Genomic DNA, 21,346 nt, shown 5'->3' with positions numbered 1-21,346 from the left:
TGGCGATTACATTTTCCTTTTCTTTTTAGAAAGAAAAGAAGGATTGTGAAGTACCAGTGCGCTTTTTTGTCATATTTAAATGCTCAGGCAAGCCAATTTTCACGGGTTCTGATGTGTTAACTTCCCCCAGAACAAGTAGAGATAAGAAACACTGACACTCATTTAAAGCATGCTTAATTCCAATCTGTGACTTAAAAATACTGAAGTCAGAAACAGCCAGGCAAGTAGCATTTTCAGAAAGAGCCAGCAATGGCAACCCCCTTTCTTCTCTCATGACAGATCCACTTTAAATATATTGCTGTTGACATAGATGCCACAGACAAGGCCGTATTTAGATATTATGCTGCCCTACAAACACCCAAAAGAGGATGCCATCGTACAAGCTCCATCCTCTGATTATCTTAGGAACAACATGTGCTTCAATGTGCCATTGTGATCTTCTTTATATGCTATAACTGTATAGACCACCCAACAAGAGACAGTAGAGATGTTTAATTGTTTCCATGTACAGTTCTTTATATTTAGCCTTAAATATCAAAATTATGGGAAACTTTACACTCAACGTGTTCATTTTTGGGATTGGTGCTGCCCACTTGAACCTTGCTGCCCTAGGCTCTGACCCATGAGCACCATTGGCCTGCAAAGCCCCATCTTTTTCTTTCCCTTTTTTTGTTGGTCACCATTATGTTAAATGCAGCCCTGATCACAGATGTTATTGTCTGGAGGTTTGAGTTAAAGAAAAAAAACAAAAAAAAAAACTCCAATTTGGGAGTATCAGGACAAACTAATGGCTCTCAGAGTGATTACTGAGTCCCATTTAATTAGCATGCTTTTTAAGAGAAAAGAGTCTGATAAATGCTAATTGCAGGTTAATGTGTAATTACATTTGGTGCTATGGCTACCAAGTCTCACTAATGGTTAGTGAGACCTACTAACCACTACAAGTTCACACTATAGGGAAGCTCTTATGCGCATCCATACCAACACTTGCAAATGATTGAGACTACTTAAACTTTCTATAAATTATAGTTAAATTTGACTTCATATCTATTTGTAACTAAGTAATACATAATTAACAAGTTAATGAGGATATGAGCTGTGGCTTATAGCATAGCATAATTTTTTAAACCAAATATATTTGTTCTAAAGACACATAATGAAGTGTCCAGACGATAGTTTGTATTTTTTATGTAAATGTTTGAATCTAATTTGATGACTATAAAGAAACACTGAGCGTTGTTAATAATACTTTTTAAGGGTTTTTTTTTTTCAGGGATTTGTTATACTGTAAATCTCTAAGTTGCATGCTAGCTTCAGAGAAGTCATATTACTGCTAATGACCCTGCATATATTTAGCATCACTGTGATTGGGAAGAGTATTTAGGATAGAAGTTAGAATGGCAAGGTATTTTACCTTGCATATGTAAAAATCAGTATGAAAAGATATGATTTGTCTTCGTGGAGTTAATAATTTGATGCTTGTTTTATGTCAATCCACTGATAAAAAGCGAGTCGGGTCCCCTTCCAATGACATTCAGGCAGGTGCTTCTTTCTGCTTCCATTAGGTGTCACACTATAGAAACCTATAGAGAGCCTATAAGGCCAGCTGCTTTTGCTGATAACATTTTTAGGAAGATGGAAAATGGAGTTTATAAGTGTATGCTGTAGGTCTCAGAAATGTTTGGGTTGTATTAGTCTTAAAAATGTACACTCTTCAAAAATAACATTGATGGCCTTTTCACATAGATATGGTTTTGTTGTTTTAACACCGAAGGAATATAACATTTATTAGAGACAAGTCAGGGATTATCAAACGTAATTCCAAAGATGTGGTTGTCATTTTTTTTTGCGCTTATATTAAAGTCTTTTTAACTCTAAAGTAGGGGTTGAATTTCCCAAAAGCATACCACTCCTAGGGAGGTTACTAGAGTTGTCATGCACTCTACCATTGCACAGGTGCCTAGCCCTGATTAAACAGCCTCTAATTTCGAAACAATTTTTATCGAAGATGTTGCTATTCTCGTCACATTCCTTTATAACCATACCTACCAGACTAATGCTTAATTTTTGCTCTGAGATGGACGCCTATATTAAAGTTATGTATAAAAAATACTATGCTTTCAAGAACCCCAACAGAGGCCTACATTGATAAATGGACAACATAGTAATCTTGACATTCTGCTATGGAGATGTTCTTATATAGCTGCCTTATTATAGCAGATGTTCAGATTATTGGTTAATCTAGGTGGATATAGGAAATTGACCCCCAACCTAGGACATTTTCACTTTACTTCTATTGCAGGCTCCCATTCCAAATCCAATATCCTGGCCCCCACCAAACGTGAATACCTTTGCATACGTACAGCCAATAAATTCAAAAATGGTTATCGCCTACTCCTTTCATTTGTCAAATTTTAACCCATATGGTACATAAACTAGTGATTCTTGACAACATTGATGCTACTAAAGTCAAACACCCCCATCTTTAGAAATGTACTGGGACCCTTTCTTAAAGCACACACCTCCCCGTAAAAACATTTGGTAAATCATTGATGCATTCAAAAACACAGTATGGTACAACATGACACATAAACAATGCACACATGGCACATCAACAACTTCAAACCAGCAATCTGACTGTCGACTCTCATAGACATCAGGACATATACTCATTAATGACTTCACTCTACCTCTAGAGTCTTTACTAGTTTACCTATCCACTAAATATTTGTCTATTGATTATGCCTTTGCTAATGTAATCTATTAGTGTATGTGTCCATCAGTGGCAAGGCACTGAACAGGATTAGATGATACCAGGCCAATCACCACCTTATTTCTTTCCATGAGTTACCACCTTTCTCATTTGATTTGCTTCATGGTCCCTTACTCTATCTACCCCTTGTTATATTCTTCGTTATATTCTTTTACTGTTGCTTATATTTCAATAAGGTAAAATGAAAATATACAAAAAAACTGTTTGACAGATGTCCTTTAAATGTACGCAATGCCTTTTTATAATGTACTTATATCAAAGAATTATACAGCCCCAACTGTTGCCCACACAATAGTGAGGCAAGTACCCAACAAACCTGCCTTAGGTCTTTATTCAACACTTTGGCTTGGCCTCAACAAATGTACAATATCTAATGTGAACAATGTGTATGTTGTTTGCATTCTGTGAAAGCAGTTAGGTATTTCTCAATAAAAATAATGTAAAAAAAATGAGGGAAAGGATGAAATACAATTTAAATAGACAACCTACACAAAATATAATGAATATCCCCTTTTTACCCTATCCCACCACTGAAAATGTGCTACTGAACAGAATAATTCAATAATTATACGTACAGTATCTCACAAAAGTGGGTACACCCATCACATTTTTGTAAATATTTTATTATATCTTTTCATGTGACAACACTGAAGAAATTACACTTTGCTACAATGTAAAATAGTGAGTGTACAGCTTGTATGCCATTGTAAATTTGCTGTCCCCTCAAAAAACCTCAACACACAGCCATTAATGTCTAAACCACTGACAACAAAAGTGAGTACACCCCTAAATTAAAATGTCCAAATTGGGCCCACTTTGTCAATATTTTGTGTGGCTACCATTATTTTCCAGCACTGCCTTAACCCTCTTGGGCATGGAGTTCACCAGAGCTTCACAGGTTGCCACTGGAGTCCTCCTCCACTCCTCCATGATGACATCACGGAGCTGGTGGATATTAGAGACCTTGTGCTCCTCCACCTTCTGTTTGAGGATGCCCCACAGATGCTCAATAGGGTTTAAGTCTGAATACATTCTTGGCCAGTCCATCACCTTTACCCTCAGCTTCTTTAGCAAGGCAGTGGTCATTTTGGAGGTGTGTTTGGGGTCATTATCATGTTGGAATACTGCCCTGCAGCCCAGTCTCTGAAGGGATGGGATCATGCTCTGCTTCAATATGCCACAGTACATGTTGGCATTTATGGTTCCCTCAAAGAACTGTAGCTCCCCAGTGTCGGCAGCACTCATGCAGCCCCAGATCATAACACTACTACCATCATGCTTGACTGTAGGAAAGACACACTTGTCTTTGTGCTCCTCACCTGGTTGCCCGCCAGACACGCTTGACACCATCTGAACCAAATACGTTTATCTTGGTCTCATCAGACCACAGGTCATGGTTCAAGTATTCCATGTTCTTAGTCTGCTTGTCTTCAGAAAACTGTTTTTGGGCTTTCTTATGCATCATCTTTAGAAGAGGCTTCTTTCTGAGACAACAGCCATGCAGACCAATTTGATGCAGTGTGTGACGTATGGTCTGAGCACTGACATGCTGACCCCCCCCCCCCCACCCCTTCAACCTCTACAGCAATGATGGCAGCACTCATACGTCCATTTCCCAAAGACAACCTCTGGATATGAAGCTGAACACGTGAACTTCTTTGGTCGACAATGGCGAGGCCTGTTTTGAGTGGAACCTGTCCTGTTAAACTGCTGTATGATCTTGGCCACCGTGCTGCAGCCCAGTTTCGGGATCTTGGCAATCTTCTGGTAGCGAACCTTGGCACCCCAGATGTTTTGGAACTACATTTCCCTTGATGCTCATGCAGTGTAGTTGAGCATCATGGGAAATGTAGTTCCAAAACATGTGGGGTGCCAAGGTTCGCCATCACTGGCCTAGGCCATCTTTATGTAGAGCAACAATTCTTATTTTCAGATCCTCAGAGAATTCTTTGCCATGAGGTGCCATGTTGAACTTCCAGTAACCAGTATGAGAGAGCAAACGCAATAACACCAAATTTAACACACCTGCTCCCCATTTACCCCTGAGACCTTGTAACACTAACGAGTCACATGACACCGGGGAGGGAAAATGGCTAATTGGGCCCAATTTGGACATTTTCACTTAGGGGTGTACTCAATTTTGTTGTCAACGGTTTACACATTAATGGCTGTGTGTTAAGTTATTTTGGGGGGACAGAAAATTTACACTGTTATACAAGCTGTACATTCACTACATTACATTGTAGCAAAGTGTAATTTCTTCAGTGTTGTCACATGAAAAGATATAATAAAATATTTACAAAAATGTGAGCGTTGTACTCACTTTTGTGAGATACTGTATGTGGTTTTTTTTCTTACAGTTCTACAAACTTTGTAAAGAACAACACCAGCTGAAGTTTAGGTTTCAAGTGTCCATTTTTGTTTAATTGCCTTGGAGAAATTTTCTTTAACTTCCTGACAGTTGAGGACCTGAAAGGAAATCTCTTTAATGGGGACACAGACAATTTGATTGAGTGAGGAAGGGCTAACGCTTGTAACAATGTTGTTTTATTGCGGTCAGTTCCTTCCTGTTCCAGTGAATACCACTCCAAGCCTTCCTTGTGTGGGTGTCACAGGGACCGTAAGTGAGGGAAAATCTCCTTAATGGTGTTACAAACAGTAAAAAATTCCCAACAAAAATTGTATTCTTCCTAAACTAAAAAATATTGGCTGGACTTAGACTGCAAGTATTACTGTGCCCACTAGGAAATATTTTTACTAGTTTCCCAAAGGAGAACTGTATACAGAACTTTGTCAGTGGAATGTTGTGTCTAAGCACATGACAGAAATTAGGAAGGCATTAGGAATTAGGAAGGCGTTTCATAAGCACAGAATTGGAGATATGGGGATGGGAAAGGGTTTAGGTAATGTGGTATTGTGGTTTTGAATTGTTTTGTGCACTCTGTTTTGACACTGTATTAAAAACTTTTAAGACAATGCAGTGTAAAAGTTTAAAAAAATAAAAGAAGTTGACAAACTATGTTCTTAAACAGTTTTGCCACTGGCCAAATTCTATGAAATTGGAGGCTTTAAGAGTAAACTTCCCCAAAGCTTTTAGATCTGTTTTGGCTACTACTTCAACAAGTCAGTTCAGGTCAATTACCACTTCATAAAAAATCAGGTATTTTGGCCAAAACTACCGAAAAGGGCCGTTTTTCCAGTTGAAATTAATCATATTCAGCTGCTAAACATAAAAGTTAAAAATATCAGTTACCCAACCAAAATATACAATACCAGAATACAGTGTCACTGATGCTGTCTTTGAAAATTGTACTGTTCTGTAACACCACATACAGCTTGAAGGCCTCTGCCCAGCATTTAGTTTAAAGAATTAGTGTTTTTTTCCCATGTCGCAGAATTTCCACCATAAAGGACCTTCGGTACATCATTACATTTGTTTGTTTTTTTTACTTTGTTAAATGCCTCTCATGACAGTGTCCAGCCCCCATTGCCATTTTTAACAATAGTTTTCCAAATAACATTAAAAACTGCCCAAATGTAGTATCAAGATCAGGGCTGCCGCTAGAAATCCTGGGGCCCCATACAGCCTACCTGACAGCCCCTGCCCTTCCACCGAAAATATCAAAATTATATTATCACCCCTCCCGCAAACCCTCTTCCTAGCAGAAATACCTCCCAATCACCCCTCACGGCGCAACCCCCCAAATCCCTCCACAAATTCACAACCCCATCCTCGTACAGAGTGCAGGGGTCAGGAAAGCATTACGTACAGAGTGCAGGGGTCAGGAATGCATTGCTTAAAGAGTGCAGGGGTCAGGAATAAGTTCAGGAGAATGCTAGATACAGAATGCAGGGTTCTGGAGTGCATTATGCACAGGGTTCAGGAGAGTGCTAGATAGGGAGTAGTGCCTTACTAAGCTGACCAAGATTTCCCATAGATGCAAATGTTAGACAGGGAGCAGTGCTATACCAAGTTGACCAAGATTCTCCATTGAGGCCAATGTTAAAAATCGGGAGTAGTGCTATACCAAGGTGACCAAGATTCTCCATTGAGGTCAATGTTAAAAAACGGGAGTAGTGCCATACCAAGTTGACTAAGATTCTCCATTGAGTCCAATGTTAAAAAACGGGAGTAGTGCTATACCAAGGTGACCAAGATTGTCCATTGAGGACAATGTTTGAAAACGGGAGTAGTGCTATACCAAGGTGACCAAGATTTCCCATTGAGGCCAATGTTAAAAATCGGGAGTAGTGCCATACCAAGCTGTACATAGTAGCGAATGTACGTAAATGCCTCTGTACTGCACCTCTTCCATGCTGCTACAATCTCTGCAACACACACACCTCTCCTCTGTCCTCATCTTCCCCAAAGGTCCCCCATCTTCCACATGATTACCTTTCTAAAATACCTTTCTGTTGCTGGCTGCCATATCTTTCTTCTCCTTCTTCCCTATGCACGTGTGTCTTGACACAGGGGGCGGATCTGAGTAGCAGTCCCGCCCATTACCGACATCACAGCATGAATTTGACAGGTGCAGTCTCTCATTGTGGCTGCATAGTGCACACCCAGCTGGTTTGTTAGCCAATCCCTGGCTGTTCTAAATGTTCCCACTGCTGCAGGTCCTTCTGAGCTAGAAGGTAACATTTATCACCAGAATTATGCCGGACAAAGCCTCTGTACAGCGGGACAGTCCTGCCCAGGTTGGGAGGTATGCTGTCATCCTACCGATCTTCCTGCTGTCCGGGCCCCCCTATGTGCCAGGGCCCCAATACAGGAGTACTGGCTGTACCCCCCTGATGGCGGCCCTGATCAAGATTCACCCACCCTCACAGATTTCAAGCAGGATTCTACAAACTCCACAAGAACTTGGGCAGATTCACTCATCCCTTCTTATAATCATCACAACAGCAGCAAAGGACTGAACATCCACAACATACATCTGGGATAAGTGTATGTAAGATACCAAAGATAGGTAGTTAAAATTAAAGTTGATATATCTTGCCCACATTGCTAAAAAAGAGATTTCAGTCAATGGCTACTATGGATACTTGAAGAGCCCCTACAAGCATAGGGGGAACAGAAATGCCAATGACTATGATTTTCTACATTGACTTTGAATGTCAGATATGTGTGTGCTTCAAATTCCATACACAATACAAAAAAGTAAATAGAGTTTTCTAGAAAAACTGGAAATCTCTCATTTGCTTTGTAAGAATACAATAGGTCCTCACTCCCAGCCTTCCAAACATTCAGAGGTGTGGCTTGAAGATTTCACATACAGTTTCCATCTTGAAACTGCTCATTGCCCGTTATTGAGCTGAGGGCTCTAAAACTAGTGCGTGGCATGGCATGTTCCTCCACAGAGCCCAGCAAATCAATAGGTAAAAATGCACCAGCACTTCAGCTGTAACTACATAAGATATTTTTTAATAGAAATCCCATTGCAGGCAGCCAAATTGAAGGTAGCAGGTAATTATGTTTAAAAATTCAGTAAAGAAGCTTTGTTGAATTCCTCAAAAATATAAAGGAATGTAAAGACCTGATATAGCTCAGTAGATTATTACCCTCTATTAACAGTTTTCAAGATCTGGAACTCCTGCTTGGTTATCATTTATATGCATAGCAAAATTTGCATACATGGTATTGAACAGGTTTTGAGTCCAAATTAATCTCCCACAGATGTCCCAATTGATAGTAAAGTCTCATGACAAAAGCCTATAGGAAGCACAACGAAATGTCGGCCATCTGGAGCTGTGGTATGTGACTAAGTAATAATTATCAGTACACTAATGTCATACACATCTCTGTCTCACTGCACAAAAATATAAGCCGCTGTGCTATCATACCACTATGATAAAAAATATTGTATTGTGATAAATGTATGCATCTAATACATGTCATAGTATTCAGGATATGAGTTTTCTTCACATGCCTTTTGGTTTATTTTTCTCTGCATTTACAGAACAGTTAAACCACTAATCATTTTTTAACTGCTTAGTGTACTAACACAAAACGAAACATTTTACTGATGATATTTTTCTGCTGGCCCTTTTTTTAACATTTAAACGTTATAATACCATCAGCTCATGTGTTGAATCAACCCTTGCAGCCATTGCTAGAATCTTCACCATCCAGAAGTCTTGTTACAAATTCCTGCTGTATAGATCAGTTGTTCCAGTGACTTTTTTCTAAAAAAAGATCTTTTGTATTTAAAACCTTTTATAAAAACCATTTGACTGGAAAATGCTAATTTCTAAAGACCACTCTCAATGTTTATAGAAAATCAAAAGCTGATCGTAGATTGTGTTGAAATTCAGTAGGTTCAGCAAGGACCGGCTGAATTTCAATCCACGTGTGGCCCCTGCTGCTTGACAGAAGTCGGTCTAAAGCTGGCCATGCATTATACAATTTTCTTGTTCAATTTCCTTTAGATTTACCTTCAACTATGTAGTGCAAGGGCCAGCCTGATCGCATACAAATTGAAAGTGTTTAGGTTTGACCTCATATTATATGGTTTTGGTAAATCTAAAGGAAAATTGATCAAAAACATTGTATAATGTATGCCCAGCCTAACAATCAACTTCTGTAGAATGGGAAAGTTGGAACATTTTTCTCAATCAGTGGCTGCAGACAATGTCGCTACTGTCAGAATTCAATGTTTAAGTAGGAAGGATTCCCCCATCCATCTTGCTTGGATGGATGGGGGAATTCATTGTTTTTTTTATCGCTAAGTCAGCTGGAAGATCAAAAAAAAAAAAGTAATCTATGGCCAGCTTAAAAAGGTTGAAACCTTGGATAGGAAAAGTTAACAAAGCACATTCCTCTATAGTGTGTACTAGCCTGAATCCAAAGCACCGAGTGTGGATCCTCTCTGATCCCCCTGCTATCTGCATGAGTCCCTGAAAAAATTCTAAGCGGGCACAACAGTCCAGAGGGAGACAGCATGCCCCTTCTCCAGCAAACAGTAGGTGTCCCAAAGCCTCAGCTTTGTATGCTTTTCTATGGCAGCGGGTAGAGGGGTATGTGTCCATTCCCGCTACTCAGCTATCAGATATCAGAGAACTCTGTGCTCTAGCTCTGTAGTGTAAGTGATGTCAGATCTCTGTCCCCTGCCTGCTAGATCTGAGAAAATCCTTTGATCTGTGTTGTTTTAGAAGGCTCTATGGAACAAATGGATGTAGATAAACATCTGGAGGAAGTAGATGGATTTGTTTCATCTCTGTATATCACCTGAGGCTTCACTTCACTTCACTAGATAATATGTAGGGTTTAAAACCACTTTAACTCTAGATATGATGAAAAAACTAAAAATATGTGACAATGTGAGGCCCTACCTGTCAGCAAAGGGCTCACCTGCAGATGGCACTGCGGCTCCTAGATCCATAGGCTGCAGTTCCAGCGTCCACCAGCGGGTGTCTCCCAGCAGCCAGAAGCTCATATCATTAGTCAACACCTGATGCTCATTGCAGGAAATATATATATATATATATATATATATATATATATATATATGCATTGCGAAAGCATTCGGCCCCCTTGAACTTTGCGACCTTTTGCCACATTTCAGGCTTCAAACATACAGATATAAAACTGTAATTTTTTGGGAAGAATCAACAACAAGTGGGACACAATCATGAAGTGGAATGAAATTTATTGGATATTTCAAGCTTTTTTAACAAATAAAAAACTGAAAAATTGGGCGTGCATTCAGCCCCTTAAGTTAATACTTTGTAGCGCCACCTTTTGCTGCGATTACAGCTGTAAGTCGCTTGGGGTATGTCTCTATCAGTTTTGCACATCGAGAGACTGAAATTTTTGCTTTCTTCTTGGCTTTCTTCTTGCCTCTCTTCCATAAAGGCCAGATTTGTGTAGTATAAGACTGATTGTTGTCCTATGGACAGAGTCTCCCACCTCAGCTGTAGATCTCTGCAGTTCATCCAGAGTGATCATGAGCCTCTTGGCTGCATCTCTGATCAGTCTTCTCCTTGTATGAGCTGAAAGTTTAGAGGGACGGCCAGGTCTTGGTAGATTTGCAGTGGTCTGATACTCCTTCCATTTCAATACTATCGCTTGCACAGTGCTCCTTGGGGTGTTTAAAGCTTGGGAAATCTTTTTGTACCCAAATCTGGCTTTAAACTTCTCCACAACAGTATCTCAGACCTGCCTGGTGTGTTCCTTGTTCTTCATGATGCTCTCTGCGCTTTAAACGGACCTCTGAGACTATCACAGTGCAGGTGCATTTATACGGAGACTTGATTACACACAGGTGGATTCTATTTATCATCATTAGTCATTTAGGTCAACATTGGATCATTCAGAGATCCTCACTGAACTTCTGGAGAGAGTTTGCTGCACTGAAAGTAAAGGGGCTGAATAAGTTTGCACGCCCAATTTTTCAGTTTTTTATTTGTTAAAAAAGTTTGAAATATCCAATAAATTTCATTCCACTTCATGATTGTGTCCCACTTGTTGTTGATTCTTCACAAAAAATTACAGTTTTATATCTTTATGTTTGAAGCCTGAAATGTGGCAAAAGGTCGCAAAGTTCAAGGGGGCCGAATACTTTTGCAAGGCACTGTATATGTCCTATCTGTCCTCTGTCCTTCTCTTGTTGCCTTGGTGTTTTGGTCTCCATGTGCCCCTGTCCTGCAATCCTATATCCTGTTCCTGAACCCTGACCCCTGCCCTGCAGCCTGATCCCTTTCCACCTGCTCTCTCCGTCTTCTGTTACCCTTTCCTTGTCCTGTCTTGCTCCAGCTCCCTCTGCTCTGCTACGATTACCATTTTGGATTCCCTACTTGCTGTATATACATAGTTTAGGCAGTTGTTCATCGTGTGTCACTATTTGTTTGGTTATCTGGTTTCTTTTACACAGTTTGGTACGTTGGAGGTGCATTTACATCTATGTAATTCACTTATCTTTTAAATAAATTATATTATTTCACACTGTACTTGTGCCTGGTATTCTCTCTAGCAGTCCACACATTTCTCGTCACACCTAATCCTGACACTACCACTGTGCAAAATTAGGCAAAAGTAACACAGGGCTCACACATATCCAGAGTATATATGGCTTTGGAGTATCGATTTTGAGCAGAGAAAACTGTTTTTTCGGGTTTCTCCTGAGTTTCTGGTCACACTTGTTACTGACATAACACCAAGGTCAGTCCTGACCAGAAGTGGCTGCACAGGGAAGCCCTCTATGCTCTGCTGTTATTTGTGGCAAAATGCATCCTGAGGAGGTTGTATACTTTTCTTTGCTAGTGACAGAGAAAAAAGAATACTGCTGTCAGATTTCGAAGGAGTGGGCCAGAGATAAGTTGTTTGAATGTATTTATCTTGCTCATTCCCTAATTGTTCAGGGCAGGATCCTGTTTGGTGATGTTCAGCCATTGATTCAAGTTTGTGCGGAGTTGGCTTTGTCCAGTACTCCTAAAGATTGTCATGCAAAGAATAAGTGTCCACCCGCTAATGGGTCTGAAAGCTCTGAGTCCTCACGTGCCTTATATGGGTTACCTGCTTGGACTGAGATTAATTTGACAGTTGCCTTGATCTAATTCCTCTGGCAGTGTGTTGCTCCTATGGCGCCTATGGTGCCAAAGCCTGGTGGTCCGGACATAGCCTTGGTTACTGGCATTTGACTTCATGGCCCTGGTCATGGTAAGCTCCCAGGGAATGGCAAAGTACAATCTGTGCCTTGCCATGATCCAGATGAGATTGTCACAGCTCCAGGTATACTAGGGTACCCGGGTCGGGTAACCAGTGCCTCAGAGAGACCTAGGTTGCTTTTAATGTGCGGAGCAAGTCCTGGAAACCAGGCAAGCTACATGGGTCTGATGAGACACTTCAGTATCTGGGTTCCGGTATTGTCACATGACCCCGGGGCTAAGTTTTCAGATAACCTGTGGGACCCCAGCATTGGGGGTAACTAATGTTTTGAGGGACTTGGAGTGTCGAATGCTTTACATCTCAGGAAATCTGACCAGCAGGATACCCAGCCAGTTGCTTGACCCCAACAGGGGGGTACCCGGCCAGTCACCTGACCCAGTTGGTGGGACACTTTGCCTGTTGATGGATCTTGGCAATAGGGAACCTCTCTTGGAACCTGGCACTTCTTAAACCTACAAGGAACTTTTTCTCTGGACTTGTGTAACAGAAGACTGGCTTTTATGAACTGGTTCAGCTATGACTGTTTGGAGCGTCCTGAGGCCGCTCCTTAGAGGGGGGTACTGTCCGGAAAGGGCTCACCTGCTGGTGGCACTGTGGCTACTAGATATACAAGCTGCAGTTCCAGCGTCCACCAGCGGGTGTCTCCCAGCAGCCAGAAGCTCATATCATTGGTCATCACCTGATGCTTATTGCAGGAAGTATATTTAAGTCCTGTCTGACCTGCTCTGGTTGCCTTGGTGTTTTGGTCTCCATGTGTCCCTGACCTGCTATCCAGTATCCTGTTTCCTGTTCTGATCCCTTCCCATCTGCTCTCTCTGTCTCCTGTTACCCTTTCCCTGTCCTGTCTTGCCCCCAGCTCCCTCTGCTTGATCTTCCATGTTTGACCCTGGTTCTGCTACGATTACGATTTTTCATTTCCTACTTGCTGTACATACTTTGTTTAGGCAGTTTTTCATTGTGTGTCACTATTTGTTTGGTTATTTTTTTTATCTTCAGTTTGGTATGTTGGAGGTGCATTTACATCTTTTTCACTTATCTTTTAAAATTAGGCAAAAGTGACACAATGCTCACACACATGCAGAGTGCAGGGCTTTGGAATATCGATTTTGTAGCGGAGAAAACAGTTTTTTCAGGTTTCTCCTGATTTTCTATTTCCTGGATTAGGTTCTAGAGTTTGGAGACTTCAAAAACTTTGGGAGGGAAGAAGCCTCCAGTGTCCCAGCCTTGCTGGGGACTGGCAGGCTATGAGTGCAGATGCACAGTACACAGCCTTTCTATTCATAGGTTTGGGCTCTCATTAGGAGACAGGCATGCTCAACTCAAGAGACAATACTCAATGCTGGAGTAAGGAGGTTCCTTGTCCAGACGACTGAGCGAGTCTAGAGGGCTGAGAGAGTCAAGATGACAAAGCAAGTTTGGAGGACAGAAAGAACCTAAAAGCCTGAGAAGACTGAGAGACCAGAGAGACCCGGGAGAGCTGAGAGAGAGGCACATGAACACAGAGGTCTTGTGTGACAGGGTCTGAAGGACCAGCCTAAAGGAAAAAATTCAAAGCTGAGTAGTGTTGCTGGGAGAAGAAGCCAGATGGCCTAGTATTTTTTTTCCATTCAGGTTGAGATGGTTGAAATCCACTTGTGAGGGCAACTGTTTTGTGTTCGACTCTTTTTTCAATAAAAGTGGGCCAACAAACCCTAAAAAACAGTTCTGACTATCATGGACTCACTGAAAAACGCTACTAATACCGAGTTAGATTCCCCCATATCACAAATAAAAATTTTAAAAAAAGTTTCCATGCTTCCCTTTATGCAGTGTTTCTGAAATAGAGTGCCATGACACCATGGTGTGGCAACTCCAGGTTGCAGGGTCACCACGTTGTGGCCGGTATTTTTGCACATTTTAATGCATTAACAAGGTGCATGATGTGAAGGGATGGGGGTGGTGACTCAGCACTCTCATGTAAAAGTGTTGGGGGGGAAAGGGAGCTGAGGACAGTGATGTGAAAAGGTGGGAACTAAGAATTCTGCTTTGAAAAGGATGAGGGGGGGGGGAATCTGATGTGAAAGAAGGGGAGCGTCTGATGTAATGGGTGACCCCATTTTAGACTGGGTGCCTTGAGACTTTGCAAAGGGTGCTGTGACTAAAAAAAAGGTTGGGAAATATTGTATGGAGAAAGTTTGGGCACGTAGCAAAGTAAGTACTGAAAGTGGTCAATCTTTATATGCATTAAAAATAGAAACAAAAACACTTTTTAGTGTTCCACATTCAATAATCCTGTGTCCATTTATACATAATTATTCTTTTCTGCTCTATATGTGGAGTACATGTAGAGTAACACAGTGGAAGAGGTACTTTGTCCCTTATATGGATACACAATATTATATGATACAAATGTTAGATATCAGCAAGTGGGTCACCCATCACCCTGTCTACCTAATTTACCATGGTAATTATTTTTAAAGTTGAATTTCAGGAATTCATGAATTTCAGGAAGGCATGCTATGAGTTAAGTCTAGCAAGGTGCATGGCACCTCCTGGACTTAGCTCTATTATTTATATTTGACAGCCTTATAGTACCTTCAGAGGGCTGTTGTTTCGGGAGCCTGACGTTGATCCTTCTGAGCTATACATCTTGAACAGGAGCATTGTTGCAGCTGCTGTGCCCATCCCTCCCCTTCTCCTGCCTAACACATTTACAAAATACAAAGGCTTCTGTGAATGGGCATCAGAGGGGAGGGGTGGGGATAGCTGCTTTGTGTGCCTTTCTCCTCTCTCACAGACCCAAGTGTCTTGAGTGTATGTCTGGCAGAGGAAAAAAAACCTGTCAGATACAAATATTAGAGATCAGCCCAGGAGATGCCATGCAGCTCATTGGACTTAACTCTCAGTGTGCCTTCACATATTTTAAAGGGACTACATTTCTGGAATTCAACTTAAAAGCTTTATATGGATAAGGGGTTTATCTCCATCTTTATGCTTTTATGTCCTTTTATTTGGATTCATTCCCAAACCGGTTTGGGCAATCCAATCTGCACATGTGTGGAAACTTATTTTTTACTGAAAATATAACTACAACAGTAAGTACAGTACGGGTACTGTTTCATAGTTATAAGTCATACTAATAGCCTTTTTGCATGTAAATAATAGTGTTTTAAGTACTTTGGATTTAATTATCCTTTATCTACGGTAATATCAAGAGGGACACCCATAAGAACGATAGGTACTATTACTTTTCTTGCATGGCACTACTACTAGCTCTTTTACATAAGAATATTAATGTCTTATGTACCTTGACATTATAATACACACTTCAGCTGATTATGCATAGAGACATGCATATTCTTTCAAAGAACACATTCCGCCAACAGTCATCAGAACGCTCAACAAGTGAGGTTTCCTCCAGTACTGAGGCTAAAAAGTGGCTAAGTGCTTTTTTTAATACGCTGGTACTATATACCTACAGAAAAGAAATACATAAATGTGAGTTCTCCAAAGCTTACTGTTTTTTGGAAGAAAGTCATCACTTCTATTTTTTGTACTTAAGTCTTGTGGGTCTTTTGTATTCCTTAATGCTCTGGAGAAGTGCTCGTCAACGACACTGTTAATGTCCCCCTGATAATATGTGAAAACTACACAACGTGAGCCTATTTCTGTGGTCTTCACTGGCTGCTCTTTACTTCTATATTCCACAGGGCTCTTCCTCAGTTCTTCCATGTCTTAACAACAGTGTCTGTAAAAAAAAAAAAAAAAAAATTAATTATATTATACAAAGCAGTACACACTCTATTCATAATTCATAATATAAGGGTTCAATCACAGCAGATACCATGGCGTCGCAGTCTAGCCGTGCACGGTCCCAACACATAAACAAGTAAAAAAACACAAGTATTGACAGGTTGTGTAGATTCTATCACCTAAGTTGGCAATAGATCATTAGAATGAATGGTTGATTTGGTGTTTCCTTTGAATGGAACAGAACCCTTGGATTTTAAGCAACATTCTGTGATTAATGATTACTAATGTATACAAACTGTTTATGGTGATAACTGTGTTCATATGAGCACTGTGTATCACTGGGCCAAAAGATGGCAAAAAAAGTGTATAAACTGTGACAAAGGTGTGGACCTGTGATAACATCTAAGGAGCTTCACAAGGAATATGGTAATGAACTGAATAAGGCCAAATGCAGATCACTCAAGTGAGAAATTTATGAGAGAATAAAAATTTGACGACACAGTTTAGGCCACATTATTGCTATTCATGGATACTTGAAAGTTTTTTGAGCTATGAGTCCCAAAGAGGCATCAGAAAGTCAAAGAAAATCTCTCCAAATTTAGGGAATACTCATCTTAGATAGTTGTTACCATAATTTTCTGAGTGACTGAGTCAGACCTCCAGATTTGCATTTCTCTGCCAAACAAAGACCCCCTGACTGTATTTGACCTCTTGCTACAAAGCCAAGATAAATATATAGAAAAAGATTGATTATTTTACTGCTAATTGCTAAGGTGGCATGAGTGGCTTTTGCACTGCTTCAATCAGCTTTAAAAGATCGTTCTTGCGTGAAAGATTAGCACTAAAATATGGTACCATACAAGTTAATGTCCAACTCAAAATTTTAAAAAAATGACTCAAATCATTGGCCCAGCACGATTAAAACTTCTAAAAATGATCTCCTGCAATACTTTTCTTCCCTCCAGCTCTGACCCCCAAGGACTCATTGCTCCCTGATGAAGAAGTAATCCTTTTCCAGATGTTGGGCATCATTTAGCTCACTTTCTGTGAACCCAGGCCATTGTGGACACACTCCATGGAGGTACGTCATCATGCTGGCCCATGCTCACAGTACTCCTGGACAGTGCAGTGCTCACGAGTCATCTAGTGAGCTCTGTGATAAGAACTACCAACCACCACCAAGGGTGGGGAAGAGGTAGGGCTCATGATGTAAGATGACCAGCCAGAAGACTGCAAAATAAAAGCTAAATTATATGAGATATTTTTAATGTGGTTGTGCGTGGGGGGTCAAGGTGAGAGGAGAGTGGAGGGAAAAGTAGAGTTTGGCTTTAAGCTATTCCAAGTATACCTTGGATCAGTGGTCCTCAACTCCGGTCCTCAGGGCCCACTAACAGGCCAGATTTTAAGTATTACCTTGGGGAGATGCAGACTAGAGTACTGCAATCACTGAGCTGTAAATTATATCACCTGGGATGGATTTCAGTTATCTTGCAAACCTGGCCTGTTGGTGGGCCCTGAGGACCAGGGTTGATGACCACTGCCTTAGATCACACATCTATGTATATTTGCTGAGCACCAGAACAAAAAACCTGACAAATATTTTCTCAATATGGATCATCCTGACACGTTTCTCTAATACTACAGTTTGTACATACATCCCGTTACAGGTCCCCTTTAAAATGTCAGATGATGATTTATTCACAATTTATTTCTACAAGGCACATCTAAACTTTAGCCTTGACTTTTGTGTAAACACCACACCACAGTCATAGCTGTGATTGATTTCATCCAGGAAATGTGAAAGAGTAGCACAGCAATCTATATAAAATCCTATATAAAGGAGCTGTGGTGTCCTTCATAACATAAAGGAATTCATCACACATACGAAGAAAGCCTTAGCTGCTGTAAATACAGCAATTTAAGCAATCCATCCATTCAAAATCACAAACATAAAATGTTCTGTGACCTACAAGTAGCTCGGTATTGTGGTAGCTTTTTCAAGGGCTATGATCCAATCCTATGTGCAGATTGAAATCATAAAGGTCTGCAAACTGTATTTATTTTTTTTTCTGGTAAGTATAAATGGTTATATACAGGAAACTGGTGACCAAACACTATATAATCTAATCTGTCATCAACTTTGTAGTGTAATGGTCTGCCTGATTTAATACAATAGAATGAATTGTTTGTGTGCGCACATTAAATTGTTTGGGTAAGTCTTAAAGAGATCGTATATAGATTGCACAATCCTATTGTAGAGAGTATGGCCAGCTTAAGAAGTCTGTAGTATATGCACATAGCAAACAATTGTATTTTATGATAAAAAATATGTGATCCTACATATAACTATTTTATTGAGAACGTTTAGTTCTGATTTCATTTCACCACCTGCTCAGATAACTATTTTTGGCACAAAGTTTAAAACTATTTCTAACCCTTACAAGTCTAATAAAGCATTAAGATAAAGCAACATGACAACCATCCTCTTATAGACAGAGTCCTCCACAATTAAATAAAGCCTTTTTGTATCTTAGAAAATGGCAGAATTTGTAAAGTGGGAATGTAAAGGAGTATTGAACGCAATAAAAAGAATGTACTCTGTTGCAGCTTACTAGTTCTTAGATATGATGGCTAAATTTGTTTTAATTTTTTGGGCTTTTGTTCTTCTGGGCCAATAGGTCTGTTATTTTTCAACCTCCTTTAACAGACCAAGCTGTACTGCAGATGTAGCAGTTAGACTGTTGGGACAAACCATTTAACAGTGACAGGGGTGCTTACAATGACCAGCTTTTATTTATTTATATAAAACCTTTATCCCAAAAAAAATGTTTTCTGTAAATGCATAAAAAGTGTTACCCGGAATTTCACCTCAATTTTTTAGTCAAGTCTTCCCAGACAGACAATGCTGCTGTCCAAAGGTGTCTGTTTTACCACTTTATCCAGAATTCAGACACCCTAAGCCTGGAAGTGTGTTACCAGCAGGATCACCAAAAAAAATAAAAATTAAGGAGATAAGCCTAAAAAAGAAAACTAATACAGCCCCCACATCTACGTATACTACATCTACTACTATACAATGCGTCTAAGTAAACTGCAATATATGACATTTCTGTTTTTGGGTCTAATACTGCGTTAATATTTTTAGGACATATTATGGAGTACAATTTAAAATATAATATAGAATATCCTACTCCTAGTAATGTTTGAACACATCAAAGCAGTTTATATACATATATGTATAATATATAATAATAATATAATAATAAAATATATAATATAATATAATTATATTATATATTATACAATATATAATATAATTATAATATATATTATATAATATAATAATATAATATAATAATAAAATATAATATATAATATAATATACATATATATAATATACACCAAAGAAAATAGGACCTGCTTATTACAAGTGATTGCAACTCCTATCACGAATAGATAACACATAAAAATAAAAATATATAATCTGTGTAAATCCTTATAGAATTCCCTTTAATCTTTCTTCTTCATCATTTGTGTCCAAAACTACACCTATGCATTCCAACCCATCACCTATGAAAACGGCTTCATGATATGACCCCTATTTCTAGAAAGGTCAAAGATTGCTTGCAATCACAGTAATGTGACTCAAGATGTCAGGATCTTGACCTCAAATGGTAAGCAGGGACTCATCTGCCACTTTATTCCACCTAGAAATCATTTGTAGCAGTATGCTTAAAGAAGAAAAAGCCAAATCATAGTAAAAACATGCTATCCAAACCTTATTTAACCACTTAAGCCCCGGAAGATTTTACCCCCTTCCTGACCAGGCCTTATTTTGCAATTCGGCACTGCGTGATTTTAACGGACAATTGCGCGGTCGTGCGACGCTGTACCCAAATGAAATTGACGTCCTTCTTTTCCCACAAACAGAGCTTTCTTTTGGTTGTATTTGATCACCTGTGCAATTTTTTGATCATGCGCTATAAACAAAAAAAGAGTGACAATTTTGCAAAAATAACAATATTTTTCACATTTTCTTATATGAAATTCCCCCCCCCCCCCAAAAAAAATGTAAAAATCAAAATTTTTTAACATTTTAGGCCAATTTGTTTTCTGCTACATATGTATGGTAAAAAAAAATCGTAATAAGTGTATTTTGATTGGCAAAAGTTATTGCGTTTACTAACAAAGGGAAAGATTTTTGTCATTTTTATTGTTTTTTTTTTTTAACGAGTAATGGCGGTGATCTGCGATTTTTTTGGGGGGACTGCGACATTGCAGCGGACAGATCGGACCCCTGACTGACATTTTTGATACTTTTGGGGGTACCAGTGACATTACTACAGTAATCAGTGCTATACATATTCACTGTTACTGTAAAAATGACACTGGTAGGGAAGGGGTTAACTTTATTGGAGAATGAGGAATTAAGTGTGTCCCTAGGGGCGTGCTTCTTACTGTTATGGGATGTGGCTGTTTGTGTAACTACAGAGATATACGATCCAACATAGCAGGACCGTATGATCTCTGCACTTACACAAGGGAGAATGACAGGCGGCTTTATTTACATTAGCCGTCTGCCTTTCTCCCTCTGTACCGGACGTTCGCGAGTGACCGGCGGACATTGGGTCCGCCGGTCACACGCGCGGGGATCACAGTGAACGAGCGGGGGCGGGAGCGCGCCTCCGGCGGCGCGCGCTCGCCCCCTATTGGCTTGCAGGTGAGTGACGTACCCATACGTCACTTTGCCTGCACGGGGCTGACTGCCGCAGTATATGTACTTGCGGCGGTCGGCAAGTGGTTAAAAGAAAAAAATCCATAAACTAACATTAAAAGAGTGCCCAATAACACAGTGCACAATGCACCTCCATCAAAACACTGCTAGCAGGGGACAGTTTTGGCCAAAAACACTGATGGCGTGAGTAAAATGTGGTGGCGCCACCACAAGGATGCACCCAAGTCCAGCAGGTATAGCGTATTTTTCACTATGAGTTGCCTTTTTCTTTTTGAGAAGATTGCAACAAATGATTTCTGGATGGAATAAAGTGGCAGATAAGTTCTTGCTTATACTTTGAGGTGAAGATTGTGACATGCTTGTAATTTCAAGCGATTTTTGACCTTTCTAGAAATGGGGGTCATATCATAATGTGAGCTGCATTCCATATGTGGTG

At 40.0% G+C, this 21,346-nt stretch overlaps 1 protein-coding gene across 1 annotated transcript in view; it reads right to left on the bottom strand.

Moving 5' to 3' along the window:
• Positions 1-16,160, bottom strand: part of VGLL1 (vestigial like family member 1) — a 32,181-nt gene extending 16,021 nt beyond the window's left edge. The window contains exon 1 of the mRNA XM_082263819.1: positions 15,941-16,160. Within this exon, the coding sequence (XP_082119945.1) occupies positions 15,941-16,154 (214 nt within the window). The 5' untranslated portion in view covers positions 16,155-16,160. The remainder of the gene's footprint in view (positions 1-15,940) is intronic.
• Positions 16,161-21,346: the final 5,186 nt, after the last annotated feature.

Source organism: Pelophylax lessonae, assembly GCF_965119305.1.
Source record: "Pelophylax lessonae genome assembly, chromosome: 7".
In the NCBI taxonomy this organism is placed as follows: domain Eukaryota; kingdom Metazoa; phylum Chordata; class Amphibia; order Anura; family Ranidae; genus Pelophylax; species Pelophylax lessonae.
The sequence above is the reverse complement of the archived record's forward strand: the minus strand, read 5'-3'. Positions and strand labels throughout refer to the sequence as shown.